The 19,722-nt window shown below is 39.3% G+C and overlaps 1 protein-coding gene across 2 annotated transcripts; it reads left to right on the top strand.

The window, feature by feature from the left end:
* The first annotated feature begins 228 nt into the window (after positions 1-228).
* On the top strand, positions 229-15,979 carry LOC117954146 (phospholipid phosphatase-related protein type 5-like). Of its 2 annotated transcripts, none has more exons than XM_034887714.1 (6): positions 229-759; positions 7,791-7,923; positions 10,163-10,365; positions 10,443-10,619; positions 14,637-14,756; positions 15,930-15,979. In XM_034887714.1, exons 1-6 carry the CDS (start codon positions 556-558, stop codon positions 15,957-15,959), a joined length of 867 nt encoding a protein of 288 aa, XP_034743605.1. In that variant the 5' UTR covers positions 229-555; the 3' UTR covers positions 15,960-15,979. The 2 variants fall into 2 exon arrangements, with proteins under 2 accessions (XP_034743605.1, XP_034743604.1); XM_034887713.1 differs by having other exon boundaries at positions 10,115-10,365.
* Positions 15,980-19,722: the final 3,743 nt, after the last annotated feature.

The raw sequence follows: 19,722 nt of genomic DNA, 5'->3' as shown, positions 1-19,722 counted from the left end.
AGGGGAGGGATAAAGGGTGCGTGGCTTACGGTTAACTTACAGAGGCTACTGGCGAGACACTGCACTGGTTTCTACGTTAGACTGATAAATGAGGACCATTCTGTCTACCGTCCATTTTCTCTAACTCACGGATTCTGCCAAGTGCTGATGTGAGTGTGTGTTCAGTAGACTGAAAGCTGCTCTTTAGAGATTGTTCAGTGAAATAGAATAGATTCACTGGGTCACTGCAGTCAGATGATTAAGGCAATTCATGACAGCGGAAGGACAAGGTTTCCCCTCTCACTCGCAAAAACAAAGCGTAAAGAAGAGTAACTTTCTCAGTCTCAGAAGGGCTAATCATCATCTTCAGTATTTCATTGTCATCGGCGGATTGATATTTGCAGTGAAGTATTCTTTGTTGAATTGTTCAAATGGATTATACATCACAGTTGTTACAACACTGGATTATAACGCATTATAGTGGGGGACAGTAAGAAGGAATGAGTAAAACTGGATTATTCATCAAGGTGACACCCAAGAGCTTGTAGAATCCAACTGTTGGAGCCTGAGTTTACCATGCTGTACTTCCAGGTGGTGATTTTTTCAGCTACAGTGATGCTGCTTTACTACTGTGAGTTTACTGACACTTTCAGTCCGGCACAGCAGGGCTTCATCTGCAGAGACCCAGCTTTAACTAAACCAGATCCAGGACCTGAACAAGACAGCCGGGTACAGCCAGTAATCCTGTACTCTGTGCTGGCTGGACTGCCTGTTGTACTGGTAAGTCAAATGTCATTTAAACTCAACGAACAGAAGCAAAAGAGCTTGAACACTAGAGTCCACCTTTTCTTTTTTTAAATTACATTTACCACATCCTTGCTCGTTCTTTCATTGAAGATGAATTGAAATGCATTACTAATCAGTGTCGTATCCAGCACTTTTTTATTGGGGTGGCCAAGATGTGACACTAATTAGGGGTGATGATCCAGGAAAAATTTTATGAATGGAACGTGATCAAAATGTGTTAATATCACATTGCTTTAGTTCAACACCTACACATATATATAATAATTTATTTCTAAAACTAATGTTTGCATTCAGTGAATTGTTTATTTTCAATAGGCTGCTATTTCTATTCCTGTTCAATTTTACAGTTTCTGGGCCTCTAGTTATTTTCACATAACATCAGTTTTTCAATCACTTCTGTCTGTAAATTACACATTTTAAGGAGCCATTCTCATTGTAGATAAGAAAAATTCAAATAACATTAGGTAAACTGTATAATCATGAAAAACATTCAAATGTTATTCAGTTGACTATTTTTTTAAACAAATAATTACAATAGAAAATTGATACATGATACATTTAGCTGTTAGTTTTCCATCTTGAATTTCTCATTCCAGAGGCTGAAAAATTTAAGTTTTTATTACAGGAAATATATATTACATATTGGAGCTTTAAGGTCCAAAATTGTAACATACATGTGCTGTAATAAATCAAATAATTACCCCAATGCGTCATCAGATATTAAGGAAACATGCTACGAAATACTATCTTTTCTGGCAACAATGCTATTGCCAGTATTTTCTCCTTTTGAATTTCTGTGCCTTGACAGATTTAAATTTTTGTTTTGGCCTGTGTGTTATCAACTGCCCAGTTGGACAGCCAGGCCAGGTTGCCAGATATACCTGTTAAAATGTAAACCCAATGCTCTACAGCCATGAAAGCAGCAAACAAACAAGGTCAACGGAGATAGATTCTACCCAACCTAAAAAAAAAAAAAAACTGCATGTTTCTAACAGCTGCATGACCAGAAATATAACAAACACTTATTTTGGTCCCCACTTATGACTTGAAGATGAGTAGATGCTACACAAGATTTGTGGTCCTGATGGAAACAAGTGTACTGATAGGATTGCTGAGAACTTCTGGTACCACAAGAAATGTATGACCAACTACCTGAAAAACCGTCTTCTTTCACAGGAAAAGACTAGTACTGCCACCACTCAATATGATGCTGCACTGAACCAACTCACATTCCGGATAGATAAGCCCCTTTTCAAAGAGAATACAATATTCTTCAGTACAGCTTTGAATGAATTCCGCCAATACTTGGAAAGCCATGGAGTTTACAGTGTTACTTAATACAGATTTCAGTCCTTGATTGCCCACCTTAGAAGGCACTATGAAGTAGGTGGTAATTGTAATTTTGGAAAACTGGGACGCCAGGTCATCCGGACTAAGGAGGACAAGGACAACCCTAGTTGTTATCAGCGCTCAGTTTCCGAAGCCTACATCTCTGATGGTATGGCGTTGCGTGAGTGTGTGTGGCATGGGCAGCTTACACATCTGGAAAGGCACCATCAATGCTGAAAGATATATCCAAGTTCTAGGACAGCATATGCTCCCATCCAGACGTTGTCTCTTTCAGGGAAGACCTTGCATTTTCCAACATGACAATGCCAGACCACATGCTGCATCAATTGCAACATCATGGCTGAGTAGGAGAAGGATTTGGGTACTGAAATGGCCCGCATGCAGTCCAGATCTTTCACCCATAGAAAACATTTGCCGCATTATCAAGAGAAAGATGCCACAAAGAAGACCTAAGAGTTGAGCAACCAGAAGCCTGTATTAGACAAGAATGGGACAAGATTCCTATTCCTAAACTTGAGCAACTTGTCTCCTCAGTTCCCAGACGTTTGAAGACTGTCATAAAAAGTAGAGGCGATGCCACACAGTGGTAAACATGGCCTTTTTTTAGATGTGTTAATGCCTTGAAATTTGAAGTTAACTTATTTTACCTTAAAATTATCAATTTTCTCACTTTCAAAATTTGATATGTCATCTATGTTGTATTCTGAATAAAATATTGAAATTTGAAACTTCCACATCATTGCATTCTGTTTATATTCAGAATTTGTGTAGTGTCCCAACTTTTTTGGAATCGGTTTTGTAGATTTGAGAACAGCATCAGCTACAAAGAAGCAAAGAGATACAGTATATTACTAGATGGAAATGGCAGTTAAAGAGCAGACAACTAGAGAGGGTGCCATCATACCAGCAAACTGAAGGTTTAACAATCCACACAGTTTGCATTTCATAACCTTGACTTGCCAGAGTACACAAAGATGGACGCACACTGCATGGCACAACTTACGTCAAGTACAAGAATCCAGATGAAGACCTCACACCAACGGTTAGTTTACCTCTACTGAAAAAAATAACCTATTTTTTGTCTCTTTCTTTAATGATCGAAAAAAGATTACTCCCCTTTTTCTATCCATTTAGCCCTGAATCTGACATAAGCGCCTTCTTTTCTCTGAACAAATACCTTATCTTACCCTGGCTTGTAGACTTAATAAAATTGCTGGATCTTCCGATTCATCAATTTCTTGAACCAGTTTCCATTTATTGTCCCTTTTTTGTTGCCCTCTGATTTTACTGCGCTTTAACGACAAAAATCTAACCTTGTATTTAAAATGTTCCCATTTCTTACAGCATGTGTCTACTCCACATCACTCTTAATTTCCCCCTATTAAGGCCTAACTTCCACAACATATTCTTCTACATACAATAAGTCCGCATTAAACTTCCAGTAATTCTCCCTAAATGTATGATTGCTTCCTAGTTTCACATTAATGCCAATTCCACAATGAAATGAAAGGAGCAGCAGATATTGAAACATCTGTCACAGCACTTATTATTTTTTAAGTGACCAACCAAAGATCTACTCTCAAGCTTGATCTCCCATTAGGTCTTATCCAAGAAAACTGTCTCACAAAAGGTTCCTCTAGGTTTTAAAGTAACAACAAAGGCTATGTGTAGCTTATCTGGGTGATGCCCATGAAGCAGAACTGAATTAGACATTGGTCCAAAAACACACCGTTGAACAAACCACCGTCCTTCAGATCAGCAAACGGACAGATGTAAAACTCCATTGATTCTCTCCTGAGAAAGCCCCACCAACTTTCTGTCCTCTGATTGACCTTTTAACTGCCTCTATGTAGTATGCACCAATACGTTTTGGGTCACTGCTTGTGGTAAACGCATTTATCCAGATGATTTCCCGCGTAAATCCATCAAGGTTTATACAGATGCCAAAAGGCTTCAATTTGTCATAGAGTCTAATTGCCAAATATAATTAGGCCCTTTAGTAAAGTAGTTTTAATTGCCCAATCCAAATCGCTTTATCCTTTAAGACTTAAAAATCCGTTTTAAATGTATCGAAAGAATATAATGGTTACAACTTGCAAGCAAAGCAGCAATGTCCAGAATGTCCAAAATGAAGACCTAGATTAAAATATAGTGCCACTAACGTGCCACGTGTACTGTAGTTATTTCTTTAGCTTTCACTGTTTCCAGTTACCCTGGAAATCCAGATTTCTCAGCAAGTTCTGGCATTCATGAAACTAAAATTTAGTTGCTGTTTTTTTGGTCATGTCCTCTTGCCACCTAAACGGCTGTGGATCCACTCCAGAACGGCATATCCTCTCTATTCCTCTGGATAGAAACAAACTGTTAGTTGTGTGGTTCTAATCTACATGAATTTGCGAGATCTTGTGGGTCCTAAAGACAGCCGTTCCGCAACATATCCGTCAAGGTGGGTGTTGACCGGCGGCGGAGCACGCAGCCAACACGCAGCGGAGCCGATCCGCAGCCGTTCCGCATCCTGTGGAATTTGGGGGTTAGGGTCTCTGTAGACGTCTGTATGAAACCAACCTCGTTTAAAGAAAAACTTGTTTGATACGCGAATGTATGAAGAAAAACTACACTACCCAAAATCCTAAGCATAAGAACGTCTCTGATTGGTTCAACTCGCTGTTCCTATGGAAACGTTTACTATACACGCAAAACTGCAAACGGGTAGAGTGAACGTCTAAGATTGAAGTCTATGATAGTTTCTCTACAGTCTTGTACTTTTGCCTTTTTGCAGTTTTCAAAATGTTTTTTAGGCTGAATTAAATGCTAACTATTCATCTACGAGATGAATAGTTAGCATGAAGCATTTAATTCGGTGGTTGGTTTGATGTCGGTGGTTGGTTGGTGTCAGGCTTAAAACTCTTATCAGCAATTTTTGAAACGTCAATGCAACAATTCAACGGGGAAAAAGTTCTTTTGTAAAACCTTTTGTAAAGGAATCAATACCATTACAAAGTGGGTGGTCTCTTATTTTCAATCCTAACTGCACACTGCCCTGACCTTGAACATCTTGACTGCTGTCGTGACTCTTAGATGGGATCTGGACTTCGAGGAGAGGTGTCCAGATTGTGATTCCTAGCCTCTGCTTTCTCTTTCCTTTTTGTTCTGCTTCCTTTATTTTTTACTCATCTGCCTCATTCATCGCTCACATAGATCACTAATGTTTTTCCCCCTTACTCTACATCCCGTTTCCATCTCTGGCGCTGCCTAGATATTTTTAACTGTTCTCAGTATCAGCATCCCAACGTGCACGGCCTTGCCGTTTTCTTTCAGTAGCACTTGATGGACACAGATCTATATGGAGATGTTGTGAAATCTAACTAATATTCTTTAAACACACCTCCATTTAAAGGAACAAACTAAGGCTCAAAAGGGATTGGAGAATGCAACATATAAAAAGGATGCCAGACACAAGGTTAACAATTAACCAACAAACTTTATTAAATAATGCAAAAATATTTCTTAAGTAGCTAACAAAGAGAAACAAAAGAGACGTAAAAAGAACAATAGATGGGGAAGACGCTGGACCCACCTTGCAGTGGGCCATCGCTGCCCGCTTCTCTCCCTAATGTACCTAAAAAGGGTAAACTAATCCTTTAACAAACAAAAGAGACGAATAACTGAACTACTGGTAATCTACAGCCCAAACTAACACAATAAACTAAAATAACAAAACTCCAGCACCTAAGTGTGTATGGATGTTGGGAAACAGAAACCTGCTTGTTAGTGTAATCTCCATGTGCCTTTGTCCCTTCACTCTGTGCCTTCTTATTACCTCCCCTCCTCTACCTGAGCACTGATTACACTTAGTTGTGCAAAAGGCAGAGTGAGGAGGGCAGAACGAAGTACAGAGAGAGAGAGACAGAGAGAGAAAGCACACCAGAGGCACATGTAACACACATATGTAACGTGAGCTATTCAAATTAGCTGATACGCACCTTATTATTTATTTATTTTATTAATTCAGGACAATACACATTGATGAACATGCACAACAGTACACGTAAATGTGCCAGATAGTAGCCCGAGGGCTAATTTCCATCTGCAGTCAAATAGGCAGGTTAGAGTTACAGTAAAAAAGACATAGGATAGTAGCATTTAGTATATAAAAACAAGTAGAAACAAAAAGAAAAGAACAAAAAAAGAAGTAGCTCTAAGCCACAGCTTTACCTGGCTCTTAAAGGAGGCCAATGTGGGACGCTCCCTTATAGTTGGGTGAAGTGTGTTCCATAATGCACTGCCTTTAATAGAATAGAATTATGGCTGAAGGAGGTTTTTCTGAAAGGAACCTCACAGTCCCCGTTTACAACGGCTCATGTGATCCGAGTGTGTCTCTATTTAAGAAACTCCAGCATTGGAGGTGGCGCCAGGCAATGAAGTACTTTATAAATTAAGCACAAAGAGGAAGAATTACAATAACTATCAAAACTCAGTAAGTTATTACTAAATATTTCTCTAAGATATTGCAATGGTGATAAGAGAAAGGTACATAGACCAGCTAGTGATACAATAGTTCACATGTGAAAGTATCATTGAAAGCAGAAACATCAGAGCAGCTGAATCTGATAGAGATCCTCTGATTTGTTTAAAATTATGAAGATTGAATTTGATTAGCTCTAACAAGTGTATCTCCTTGTGTACTTTGTCCACGGCAATGCCACCAATCGGTCCCAAAACATCCAAGTTAGATGGGAAATGCTATAAACATATTCTTGGTAAATCTTTACAATCATTCCCCGAAAGAACCAAGCAGGCATGCCTTGTTGCACTGTCCACATTATCTTCAAAACTTGCCATTTTTTTGCTTTCTAGGTGACCAGATAATTGGTCAGATAATTCATGTGGTAAACAGATACAGATACAGATAATGCTGTACTCGCTCATCCCTAATATATATATATATATATATATATATACACACACACACACACTGTATATACACACATACGTACTATATATACTGTATATATATATATGACTATATGTCTGAGTGTGTATACAAAATATATAATTATTAACTATCTATATGTTTATAGATGGTTTACAAAGTATTTACAATGTATTAGGTATATAATTAACAAGGTATTATAGTCATCTTTTGAAACTTTATATTAACCATCCAGACACTGTTTATAGACAGTTTACAAACCAACTAGACATGCTTGACAACGTGTTAGGAGTATCTTGTCCATCTATCTATGTAATGTTTATAGGTGTTTTAAAAATGGTTTCTAAAAAGGTAAATCTAAAGTAAATCATTACTCAATAGCTGTTTAGTATATGAGGGATATAATGTCTTTAACCACAAACTCTTAATTTACAGCACTACTAATATTTTATTAATTATAATTTAATTGCTATCAGTTAAATGACAAGTAACTAAAGATTAAACTTATTATCAATTAATCCTCAATTAATGATGGTTATTATGAAGTGTTACCAAACTGGTAGGTGGTCAATGATATCATTTATTTATACTCTTATTGTATTGATGGTTTTAATTTCCCATTATGATATGGATCTTGAACATCCAGCTAACTTTTTTCCAACAATTCAATAATCTAAGTATTTTGTTTCAAAAGTAATAATTTTTCCATTCTGTTTCTCAGATTTCAGGTGTTGAGCTTGTCATCTTCCTCCTCCACTGCAACTCCAACATCCTATACGAACAAGAGAAGGTTGTTGTCATGGGTGACTGTTGCTACGTGAACCCTATGGTGCGCAGGACCTTCCGTTTCCTTGGTAATCTGATTACAAATATTGAGCTAAAATGACTTAAACCACTGGTCATTGGCTGACAACCATGGCTCTGTGACACTAATAACAATGCCCCTATTTGTAATACTCATGGCTTTCACTCAAAGTTCATTACCAGCAACCACTTATTTCTCCTTACCATAATTTGTGGCATAGTACCATGAAAGGAGGGGTAGAGGTTCCCTGCCATAAACTTATCATGATTGGTGGGCTCTAGAACAGCGGTTTTCAATAGGTGAGGTGTCAAAGACCCAAAGGTGAGGCACGGAACGTGAAGGAAAAAATATCGGTCCACATCTGTATAACTCTGTATGCAGCTCTATTCATATCTGTAATTGTGTGTGCCTTTAAAATGCGTTGTTTCCTCTTGCCAAGTCAACAGAAGTCAGCATCAAGGAAGGAGACAGGACTCAGCAAAAAACGCAGGAAATATGATCCTGAGTACTTAAAGTTAGGTTTCACCTGGTTGGGGTCCGAGGCTGCACCTCTGCCACAGTGTGTGTTCTGCAATAAGGTGCAGGCAAACGATAGCATGAGATCATGCGAACTTTGGCGTCACATGGAAACTAAGCGCAGAAATTTAGTGAATAAGCCAGTTCAGTTTTTTGAGAGGAAGCGTGATGATTTGCAGTCACAAAACGTTGTTTGGCACTGTTAACATGAAGGCAACAGAAGCATCTTATCAGGTTGTGCTACTTATAGCGAAGGCGGGCAAACCCCAGAACATTGGCAAAACAATGCCACTCCCTGCAGCTAGAAATATGTGTAAAGTGATGCTGGAAGAAGCAGCTGCTGCTAAACTTGACAATACCATCCAGCAACGAATATCAGACATGGCTTGAGATGTCAAAGAGCAGGTCCTGGACGGTGTTTGTAAAAGCCCCTTTCACGCCATTCAGCTGGTTGAGTCCACTGATGTCGCACAGTGTTCTCAATTGAGAATTGATAACCTTTTACCAGGTTAATTTTCTTGACTGGGGCCGGTGTTGTGGGATATGCACTGATGGGGCAAGACCAAGGACTGCCTGTCACAGCGGTCTCGTGAAACAGGTGCAGGCAGTTGCCCCTGCCGCTATCTGGAAGCACTGCATTATCCATCGCCAGGCTTTAGCAACAAAAAGAATCCATTCATCCATCTTCATCCGCTTATCAGGTAACGGGTCGCGGGGGCAGCAACTCCAGCAAGGAACCCCAGATTTACCTTTCTCGAGCCACATGAACCAGCTACAACCGGGTAATCCCGAGGTGTTCCCAGGCCAGGTTGGAGATATAATCTCTCCACCTAGTCCTGGGTCTTCCCCGAGGCCTCCTCCCAGCTGGATATGCCAAGAACACCTCTCTAGGGAGGCTGCCCAGGATGCATCATTAACAGATGCCCGAACCACCTCAACTAGCTCCTTTCAACGCAAAGGACCAGCATCTCTAAACCGAGCTCCTCTTGGATGAAACTGTTTGATGTTGCAAAGGGTCGTTTATGAATGCACTTTTTAAAAAGTTGTGGAAATAAAATACAATATTAAAAACATTTACATTTCAAACATTTCATCAGTTGTTGAAACTCATCATTGCCTGGAACACACTAAAGATGGCATTTACTGCAGAGGCGTGTGTCGGTTAGGGTAGGCGGACAGGATTTTGGGGAAGGGGTGGCTCTGCTATCCTTACCTACTTTAAGGGGAGGCTCACATTCACCAAATTTGAAAATCCCTGCTCTAGAAGGAACATTTTTAGCTAACTTGCATTATACTTGCAGTTATTCTTTCTTGGATCATGCTACAAATCGGAAGAACTCTTTACCCTTTTTTCAGATTCTAAAGTAGAAGCCTGTGCACTCGTCACTTGAACATACAACTCACATAAACTTTTACATGTCTCATATGTGACGTCAGAACCAGTATAGGTTTGATGGGGTCTTAAAAACCTTGCATCCACTGCTGTATTTGCAAGGGCAAGGTTGGACTACTGGTTTTGCACTGTAACTCTTGCCCAATGGACTTTTTTCAAAACAGGAAATGCGGCTTTGTTAGGTCTTTCTCAACATTATTTATACATTCTGCATGTAACATAAATTGTGGGGTATATATTGTGGGGAGTTTGTTAGTGGCTCAGCACCCGACACCCTAATGAAAAATTATCATTCATGTGTGTGTGCGTGTGTGTGTTTGTTTCTCTGTAGGCGTGTATGTCTTTGGTCTGTTCACAACAGACATCTTTGTTAACGCAGGACAGCTGGTCACTGGGTGTCTGGCTCCTCATTTCCTGTCTGTTTGCCAGCCCAATTACACAGCCCTCGGCTGCCTGGACTCGCCACACTTTGTCAGCCAAGCAGATGCTTGTACTGGTGACCCTGATGACATCATGAGAGCTAGAAAGACGTTCCCGTCCAAAGAGGCTGCTCTGAGTGTGTACACAGCAGTGTACCTGGCAGTGAGTGGCTCTGTTCCATTTAACAGTACATGACTGCTTTGAAGAGTGTTGCAGAAAAAAAACAATGTATTTTCCAGGTGTACGTCATGTCCTGTGTTGGTTCCAGAGGAGGATGCCTGACTGCACCCCTCTTCAGCCTCTCTTTGGTCGGTCTGGCGGTGCTAACAGGCATCAACAGAGTTGCCGAGTACCGAAACCACTGGAGTGATGTCATTGCAGGACAAGCCATCGGGGGAGCGATTGCTGTCTTCCTGGTCAGTTCCTTTTTATCTTTTGAGTTGTAATATTCAATTCAATTTTATTTATAGTATCAATTCATAAAAAGAGTTATCTCAAGACACTTTACCGATAAAGTAGGTGTAGACCACACTCCATAATTTACAAGGACCCAATAGTTCTGGTAGTTCTCTCCAGAGCAAGCAACAATGTGACAGTGGCGAGGAAAAACTCCCTTTAAGGAAGAAATCTCAGACAGACCCAGGCTCTTGGTAGGCGGTGTCTGACGACAGGTTGGGATTAATAGCACCTGTGCTCTTTGACATCTCAAGCCATGTCTGATATGTGTTGCTGGATGGTACTGTCAAGTTTAGCAGCAGCTGCTTCTTCCAGCATCACTTTACACATATCTCTAGCTGCAGGGAGTAACAATGTCTAATGACACTGAGGCTACATTTACACCCCTGTATTTTGGTTTTTCAGTGAGACAAAAAGGATCTCCGTGCACCAAGTGTTTTTATCTCCAGTAGAAGAACTGTGGTAGGTTGGCCAGAGTGGCTAGGATGGTGGTAGGTAGGCAGACTCAGACATAATTATATATTTCCAGTGGTCTGAAGTACATGGATAATTAAATAATCAAACTTAAAGACAATCACACACTCAACTAGTAGCAGCGCTAACAACAGGCATGTGTTCTTAGTAGCAAAGCCTCACCTCCATGTTTCCTCTGGAGCACAAATCCTACTCTTTATATAGGGTTGTCAATTCCCACCCAACTGCTTCAGTCAATCCCATACTAAAGCAGGTTGATCTACTCCCTAACATGAATACCTAGCAATCTCTTAACCTATGGAACCAGTTCCTTCCTATCTGACTGCCTACAAAACAGGTCAGGGTTATTCATACCTTTTTATATAATAACCAAAAACACTAAAATAAACATTCCTATACACAATAAACCCCTCTACTTGGTTTGGCCCGGTGATGTCATCCCTGACAACCCTTTTCCTATAAAACAGGAAATGCTTAGGCCTGCCCCTCCCCAAACAATTGTCCTGCATGGTGGAACTGAACAAAGGAACAAACAATTGTAAGTATCAACACAGGGAAACCTTTAAACCATGTTTAAACCTGCAACCTAATAAAATGGATGTAAACCAACGATAACTGTGTGTCTACTTACTATAACTAATGACCTGTAAGGGACGAGTGGTGAGGAAACCCACTTCGTCACAAGAACTAATCTTTGTTTAAACTATCATGTACAAAACTCATATCTCATCAACATTCTGGTATACTGGGCATAAACACGAAGCAGCAGGAAGACCAGGGATGAGCTGTTTCTCAGATCTTCATTGACTTTAATGAAGCCAGCTGACGGTTAAAAAGGAAAAAAAGATCTCTAACGGGAGTCGCATTTAAACCAAGCAGCATGTCTGAAACCCAACGTTTACCAGAAATCTACTGGTTACTATGTAAGTACTACAATAATACTTGTACTCGGCAAAAGTGCTTTATCCGTACCGGATACTCGTTTCAGCCGAGTACTCGGCTCATCCCTAATGAAGACTCCACCCGCTCCTGGTAGTTGCCGTTAGCTTTAGTCTCAGACAACGATATGTTGTGAACAATAACAACAATTGATAGGTCATTCAAATGTACCTTTCTGATCCATCTTACAGTTCATTTGTTTACTTTCACCTTGTGGCTACACTACATCTCCAACCCAGTCTCACAGCAGTTTGTGAAATGGTCATGTTATTTAATTCATTTGTGTCCGGACACGTTTATGTTTTGTTTTTTTGTGTTGGTGAGCACAAAGTTTAATCTAATGTACTTGAGTGGGAGCATGTTTTGTGATCACAGCACAACTACGGTAGCGAGTAGTATGAAAAGCCAAAGGCTAAGTGGGATGGATGGATAAACAAGACAGGACTTTAAGACTTGAGACTGTATCCCGCGTGTGGCAATTCATTTTCCTGTTTTTCTTTTCCTCAACACAACTGCCCTGTTATTGTTGCGTGTCCCGCAGAGTCCGTGGACATCTCCCCCGAGTTGCATTTCATTTCCCTGTCGTTCTATTCCTTAACCCAACTGTCCTGTTGTTGTCGCGCATAACCCCAAAGACCACGGATCGTGTCCCGGCGTGTGGTGTGTCCTTTCCCTATTGTTCTTTTCCTAAACCTAACTTCCGTGTAAAGGCTTCCCATTGCATGCTGAGCATCACAAAAAAATGACAAACATGTCCGTATACATGAATCAATACATCAAAAATAACGTGACCATTTCTAGAACTGCACCGAGACCGTGTTGACATTTCTGTGTAAGACATGGACGTCATTTTTTTTCTCTTTTACGCAGGTCATGTTTTGAAGACGCTGTTCTAGCTTACTAATGTTAATGGTTAAAAATGTATACATAAATGTGATGATGTCCGACATGTTTTATAAAGAAGAAAACCTTAAGTTTTCAAAAAGCATTAGACAGGCATGGGACATTCTAAAACGCATAACATGAAAAAGCTTAACATTGCTAAACAATGATAAATCATCGCCAAATGTCTCTCTCATATTGCTTCTCATAACCACTGAAATCTGTCAAAAAAATCGAACCAATAATCCAATTATTATAGACTTAGAGACAAATGAAAACAATTGGTGCTGCTTATACTGAGATATCCTCCTGCTGGAGTTAGCACCCAACAGTCACTGTGTTCACTTGGAAAAACTGTACCTGGCTAAGCACTGGTAATGACATTTTGAGCATGTTTAGAGGCTAAAGAAATGTTTAAAATTTGCCCTGTTTAAGTCTATTGGGTGCTAAGTCTTGCAAATTGTAAATTCTAGAGTTATCTATCTGTAAAGTGTCTTGAGGTAATTCTTGTTATGAATTGATACTATAAATAAAATTGAATTGAATTGAAATTGCAAGAGGATAGCTCTGTGTAGACTGCACCGATTGTTTTCATTTGTCTCGCCACTGACAGCACTACACATAAAAAAAAAAAAAAAAAAAAAACAGAGCTGCAGGGGCGCTCGAAAGTTTGGGCACCCTAGGTAAAGTTTTTTATTAATATGTGTAAAGAAGCCAAGAAAAGATAGAAAAATCTCCAAAAGGCATCAAATGACAGATTAGACATTTGTATATGTAAAAAAGAGCACCGCCCCCTTTGGAAAGCTGAGACCTGACAATGTCATGGATTGTTCTCAATCATCGTCTGGAAAGACCAGGTGATGTCAATCTTAAGGTTTTAAATGCCCAGACTCATCTGACCTTGCCCTAACAATCAGCACCATGGCTTCTTCTAAGGAGTTGTCTAGAAAACTTAAACTGAAAATAGTTGACGCTCACAAAGCAGGATAAGGCTATGAAAAGATAGCAAAGCGTTTTCAGATGCCAATATCCTTTGTTAGGAATGTAATTAAGAAATGGTCGTCATCAGAATGAGAATGATGAATACATAAAAAATAATAAGTGGAACCAGTAAACAGGTGCTGTTTAGAGACAGTCATTTTACAAAACAATTAATTCATCAATAAATCCAATAAATTAGTCCATCAGTTAATAACAACACCAACACAGAGAGGAAACAGACGCACAGCCTCACTTCTACTCTGAAAATGAGTTTTTCTCACATATGTTACATTGTTGTTTTTTTCAACTTACCAGAGAATGTCAGTAGATCTTTCAGACTACCACTCTGTACATCATTACATTACTGGGCCAAATAAATGTAGGCTCTTTCCTTCAGAGAAAACTGCTCTAATGGACTAAATGTCCTCTGGACACACACACACACACACACACACACACACACACACACACACACACACACACACACACGCTAGAATGAACTTGAATTGGGTGAGCTGGGTCACAGAGATCCAAACAGAGTCCCCTGGTAAAGCTCTTTTTGTCAGGCTACTCAGGCTACTTTGACTGCATTTGTCTCTGTATTTTCCCTGTAATACATGACCTCTTTTGATCAAGCAAACATTTGATTTGTCTGGAAGGAATCCTTTGATAAATGTCTATTCTTCATTCTCTCTTCCTAGGTGGTGTTTGTGGTTCAGTATTTTAAAAAGAGAGCTGTTGTTTCTGTAAGTTCGTCGGACACGGCTTCAGCCAACACTGACGACGCTTCACCACAGAGAAATGAGCACAATGTTCCACAGGTAGCTTACCTTCTGCGGTTTGTTTTCAGTGCACCATGTACCATTGTGTATATGAAAGCAAATACGTCTGGAGCCATGTTTCCGTCCACACGTTTCTATGCAAATTAAAGCTATAGTAGGTAGTTTCTGTCTCCCCCATGAGGAATTTTAAGTAATGACAACAAAACTGTCACCGCGTCCACATGATACAAGCCTTCCGTGATCGCGCACCATCCCCAATCCTCCTCCACACAGCTGCTAGTAACCAAGGAGGACACGGTTGATTATAAAAAACACATTGTCTCTTCAGAAGAGGTAAATATCTTCACTCGAGTTTCTGCGCGGGAAAGTTGCCAGACAACACAATCTTCTGAATACAGTCATAGTGAGAAATACAGAGACAGTTGTGTGGAGCTGATAATCTTAATTAGCTTTGTAGCAACACATTTGGTTATGGCTTGAATGTAACGGACATAAAATGTTACACACTGAAGTTTTAACATGACAAATATCGAAACAAACTTTGTATGTTCGATCTCATCAAATTTTCTCTTAATCGCTGATGGACACGTTCTTTGCCGAATAAAAAATAATTGGAAATTAGGTTTTAGGTCATTTTATATTTGCAACCAGCCATAAAACAAAAAAGAAGTTTTAGGTCATTTCTGCCACGTATTTCTTTAAGTATATAAGTGGACAGGTTTAAGTGGACGAACGAGGAGACAAGAGACTTTTTGATAGCTTCTGGCCCATAAGCACTAGTACAACATGTGCAGCATCAATCGACGGCGCAACACATTTCGGCTAGCAAAATTTGTACCCAGATGTTAGCTTGAATGCTTAACGAGTCAGTGTAAAAGTGAATGGAAATGCCTCAAAATGTCTATCTGTTCCATATACCTATTTGATCGGCATTTGATGGCAATACACACCAGTTTTTATTCTACTTAAAGCCGTCGGATGGAAACACACTTTCACTAGCTTTATTCGCATGAATGTTTTTTAGCAACTTCAGATAATTGAAAAGTGAATGAAAATGTAGCTACTGTTAGCTGTTTTTTTCTGACATTACAAATAGAGTGAGACTTGGCACAGTGTCACCCAAATAATAAAGATCTCAATATTTTAATTCTATTTTAGTTTTAATTTATTGTGAATTCTCAATTCATTGTTTTTTCTTTTCTGCTTCAACAGAGCCCAGGATCCTTCACAGAAGTTACATGACTATGAATTCCCCCCCAACCACTCTCAGTGTGAAACCGGGCAACACAGTTATAAAAAAAACATTTCTAATTTCCTTACTTTAAATTTGATATATTATCCAGATACAACAAACTACAGACATTTCAAACACAATGTCTTCACATCTATCATAACATTAAGTAAAACATCTGGTAATGTGTTAGATGTGGTTAGGGGTCCATGAGTCCAGGCAGCAAAGTTCAGACAGGATGCCTTGGCTCTCACGTCAAGATGATAGTTTGTTGCATACATATTGATTTTTTGTCGGTGCTATAGTAGCTCTTTGTTTGGTCATTGATTTGCATGTCTTAGTTCTTGTTTGTGTTTTCCTCTTCCTGTGGAATGTGCGTCATGTTTTAACGTGCAGTGTTGTGCAACACTTCAACTCCCAGTTCAGCACAGGGATGACTTATTTTCGACACACTTTCTCCCTTGTGCAATGCCTTGTGTTTCTCATCCAACTCCTGTCATAAACACATTAGCGCTAGCTTTATGTGTAGAGATGTAAAAATAATGTTTATTTAGGGGCACATTGACTCAAGTGTCCATGTAGCTGTCATGCCTGATTGATTTCTGCCTCAGTCTGAGTGGATCTGTAAACAGCAGGAAGAGAGTAACAGAGTTACTGGAAAGCAGTGCTGTAGAACTTGCGCCTGGTCTCAGCCTTTCTATTGTCTTTGACTCATTGTCTGTCTTTTTGGTATTTGCATCTGGACTTGTCTCAGACTTGGCCATTGGTTTCACCAAATGTTGTAGTTCCTTGGGACTGAGTCCAGCACTATCTGCAACATCCTTCAGAACAAAACCGTTGATGAAGCATTTTTTCAGAGAACGGATATTAACAGGTTCAATTCAGAAAACATATAGAAAGGGCAATGTCCTTGGTTGCCTGGTAAATGCCCGGCTGGCTGCTTCACAGAAGAAGGCATCAATCAGTTTCATTTTTACCAGACATTTTCCATCAGCAGTCCAGAATGTTCTTCTTCCACCAGAAAAAAAGATTCTACAGTTAAAATGTGAAGCTGCATGCAGCATTGTGTGACTTAATGATTTAATATGCTCTAATTTGATTCTAAAGTGTTGTTACTCTGCACTTTGTATTTTGATCATTACAAACAACATGATCATTTCATAATAGAAGAATGGCTCTCATTTGGACTCGGTCTTGACTACAGCACTGATGTGAAGGCAGGGACTTCCCCTCGTCTCAGTTGTAGTAGTAACAACAGTAGTAACAGTAGCACACCCATTCCCTTGCAAATACTTCTGCAATAAATACAATAAATGTAATTCACATTTGAATTCAAGTTGACTGAGCTGTCTTTATTTATTCACCACTGGAGTACCCTTCCAAAATGAATAATAATTATAAGAGTTATGCAGTCTAAACTGGCTAAAGCAGCACAAGCTTCACCTGCTGCATGCTGAGCGTACTGCAGCTCGCTGCGCATACTATCAGCGATGTAAATAAAAAATTGGACTTAAATCATTTAATGTTTTCATTCCATAGTATTAATATTTCTTATTTCATGGCTTGGTTGAATTCTAAGGCATTCTGCGGTCAGTTATTTTCTTGTTAATAAATCGTTGCCATTGCCATGGATACAGTTCTGTACATTCTGGAGCAGAGCTATCAATCCGCTAAAATGAGTGCTAATAATTGATCAGCTGTGGCAAAAAAGTCAGAACATGGACGATTTTATTTTAATTTCAATATTTGTGGAGAGAACAAAACTTTTGAATTGTGGTTAATGGCTGATTTGTGCCCAGTAAATGGAAAAGGGTAAAAGACACAAAGAGCCGGATGACAGAGAAATCTACAAACTTGAAGAAGACAGGCACAAAGTTTATTAACCGTACGATATATTTTGTGTAGAAGCCTTAAAGTCATTTTCTGACCTTGTCTTGCTGCTCTCTCTGGGTCATGGGAACGCCATCTGGTCTGATAAAGTCAAAGGGAGTACCAGATTGCCGGGAAATACTTATAACTGATTAAGAAATTCTCATGACCATGAAAGAGCAGATACCACAGTGGAGCTGTATGTAGGATAGGTTTTGTAAGGAATAAATTTAGGTCATGGAGTGAACTGGCTCTCAACGCTCTGAGTCTGCAGAAAGATAAGACACACACATGTCTTAGAAAATATGAATGCCAAAAAAGCTGTCTTGTAGCAGTGTATTCATTTTATAAAACAAAACTAGACCCTAAAGAAGGGGTATATTTCATGGCATTGCGCAGCCTTGCTGTAATGATCGCCTGGAGGCCAAGGACACAGCATCACCTGTGTGGACAAGGAGACTGGCGAAGGAGAATAAAGAGTGAGGTTTTTATGTTAGTTGGAACGAACTCCTGGAGAGATTTTCTGTTTGATAGGGCAAGGTTGAGAGTCTCAAAGGACAACTGTGTCCGTATGCATATGTTATATTTGTTGTTATATTGTTATATTCAATTTTATTTTATTTATTTAGCGCTAAATCGTATGGGGCGCCGTTTGTAAAGCGGCTCAAGCTGAAAATAACAGCAACATTTTGTCACATTTAGCTTTAAATAATGTAAAAAAAACTGGTATGAAATTGTGAGGGTCACTTTCTTGCACAATTACAACAATATTTGTCAACTTGGAAATATTTTAAATAGTTAAATCCAAATATTAAATGTTAAATCTAAATGTTAAATCTAAATATTAAATCTAAATCTGAATCTAAATGTTAAATCTAAATGTTTCGGGTGAAACTAAATATTAAGCTAATATGCAAATTAAAATGCCGGTAACCGAAAGTACCAAAATAATAGCTTGAGGAGGTCAGTGTATGTTTATAGTGTCAAATAACGAATAAAAATCATCTCATCCGGGGAAATGGACTCTTGAACTTGGATAAACGTGATAATAAAGTTACTATGAGCTCTTTAAGATAAGATCGTGCCTGAACATTAAAAGCTTTGTAAGTGAGAAGAAGGATTTTAAATTCCATTCTGGATTTTACAGGAAGCCAATGCAGAGAAGTTTAAACAGGAGAAATGTGATCTCTTTTCCTGGTTCCTGTCATAACAAGTGCAGCATTCTGGATCAGGTGACGAGTCTTTATGGACTTTTTCGAGCAGCCTGATAATAAAGGATTGCAGTAATCCAGCCTAGGAGTAATAAATGCACGGACTAGATTTTCTGCATCATTTTTAGACAGGATATTCCTGATTTTTGCAATATTACGTATGTGAAAAAAGGCGGTCCTTGAAATTAGCTTCGTGTCAGAATTAAAGGACATGTCCTGATCAAAGATAACGCCAAGATTCCTCACAGTGGTGCTGGAGGACAGGGTGATGCCATCCAGAGTAACTATCTCTTTGGATAATGTGTCACGGAGGTGCATGGGCCCCAGAACAATAACTTCAGTTTTATCTGAATTTAACATTAGAAAATTACAGGTCATCCTGGTTTTAACCTCCCGAAGGCACATTTGAAGTTTAGCTAACTGATTAGTTTCATCCGGCTTGAGCGACAGATATAATTGAGTATCATCTGCATAGCTATGAAAGTTTTTGGAGTGTTTCCTGATAATATTGCCTAAAGGAAGAATATATAAAGTGAACAGAATTGGACCGAGCACAGATCCTTGGGGGACTCCATGACTAACTTTGGCGTGCATGGAGGATTCATCGTTAACATGTACAAACTGAGATCAATCTGATAAATAAGACTTAAACCAGCTTAGAGCAGTTCCTTTAATGCCAATTAAATGTTCCAAT

This window comes from Etheostoma cragini, chromosome 12 (assembly GCF_013103735.1).
Source record: "Etheostoma cragini isolate CJK2018 chromosome 12, CSU_Ecrag_1.0, whole genome shotgun sequence".
NCBI lineage: Eukaryota > Metazoa > Chordata > Actinopteri > Perciformes > Percidae > Etheostoma > Etheostoma cragini.
Note: the sequence above shows the minus strand (reverse complement) of the source record. Positions and strands in the feature narration are given on the sequence as shown.

Bases quoted from the DNA above. Each gene is read 5' to 3' on its own strand.
- LOC117954146 (XM_034887713.1), top strand. From the start codon at position 556: ATGCTGTACTTCCAGGTGGTGATTTTTTCAGCTACAGTGATGCTGCTT. The intron at 760-7,790 runs GTAAGTCAAATG...TCTGTTTCTCAG, and splicing joins CTGGACTGCCTGTTGTACTG to ATTTCAGGTGTTGAGCTTGT. The intron at 14,757-15,929 runs GTAGCTTACCTT...CTGCTTCAACAG, and splicing joins ATGAGCACAATGTTCCACAG to AGCCCAGGATCCTTCACAGA.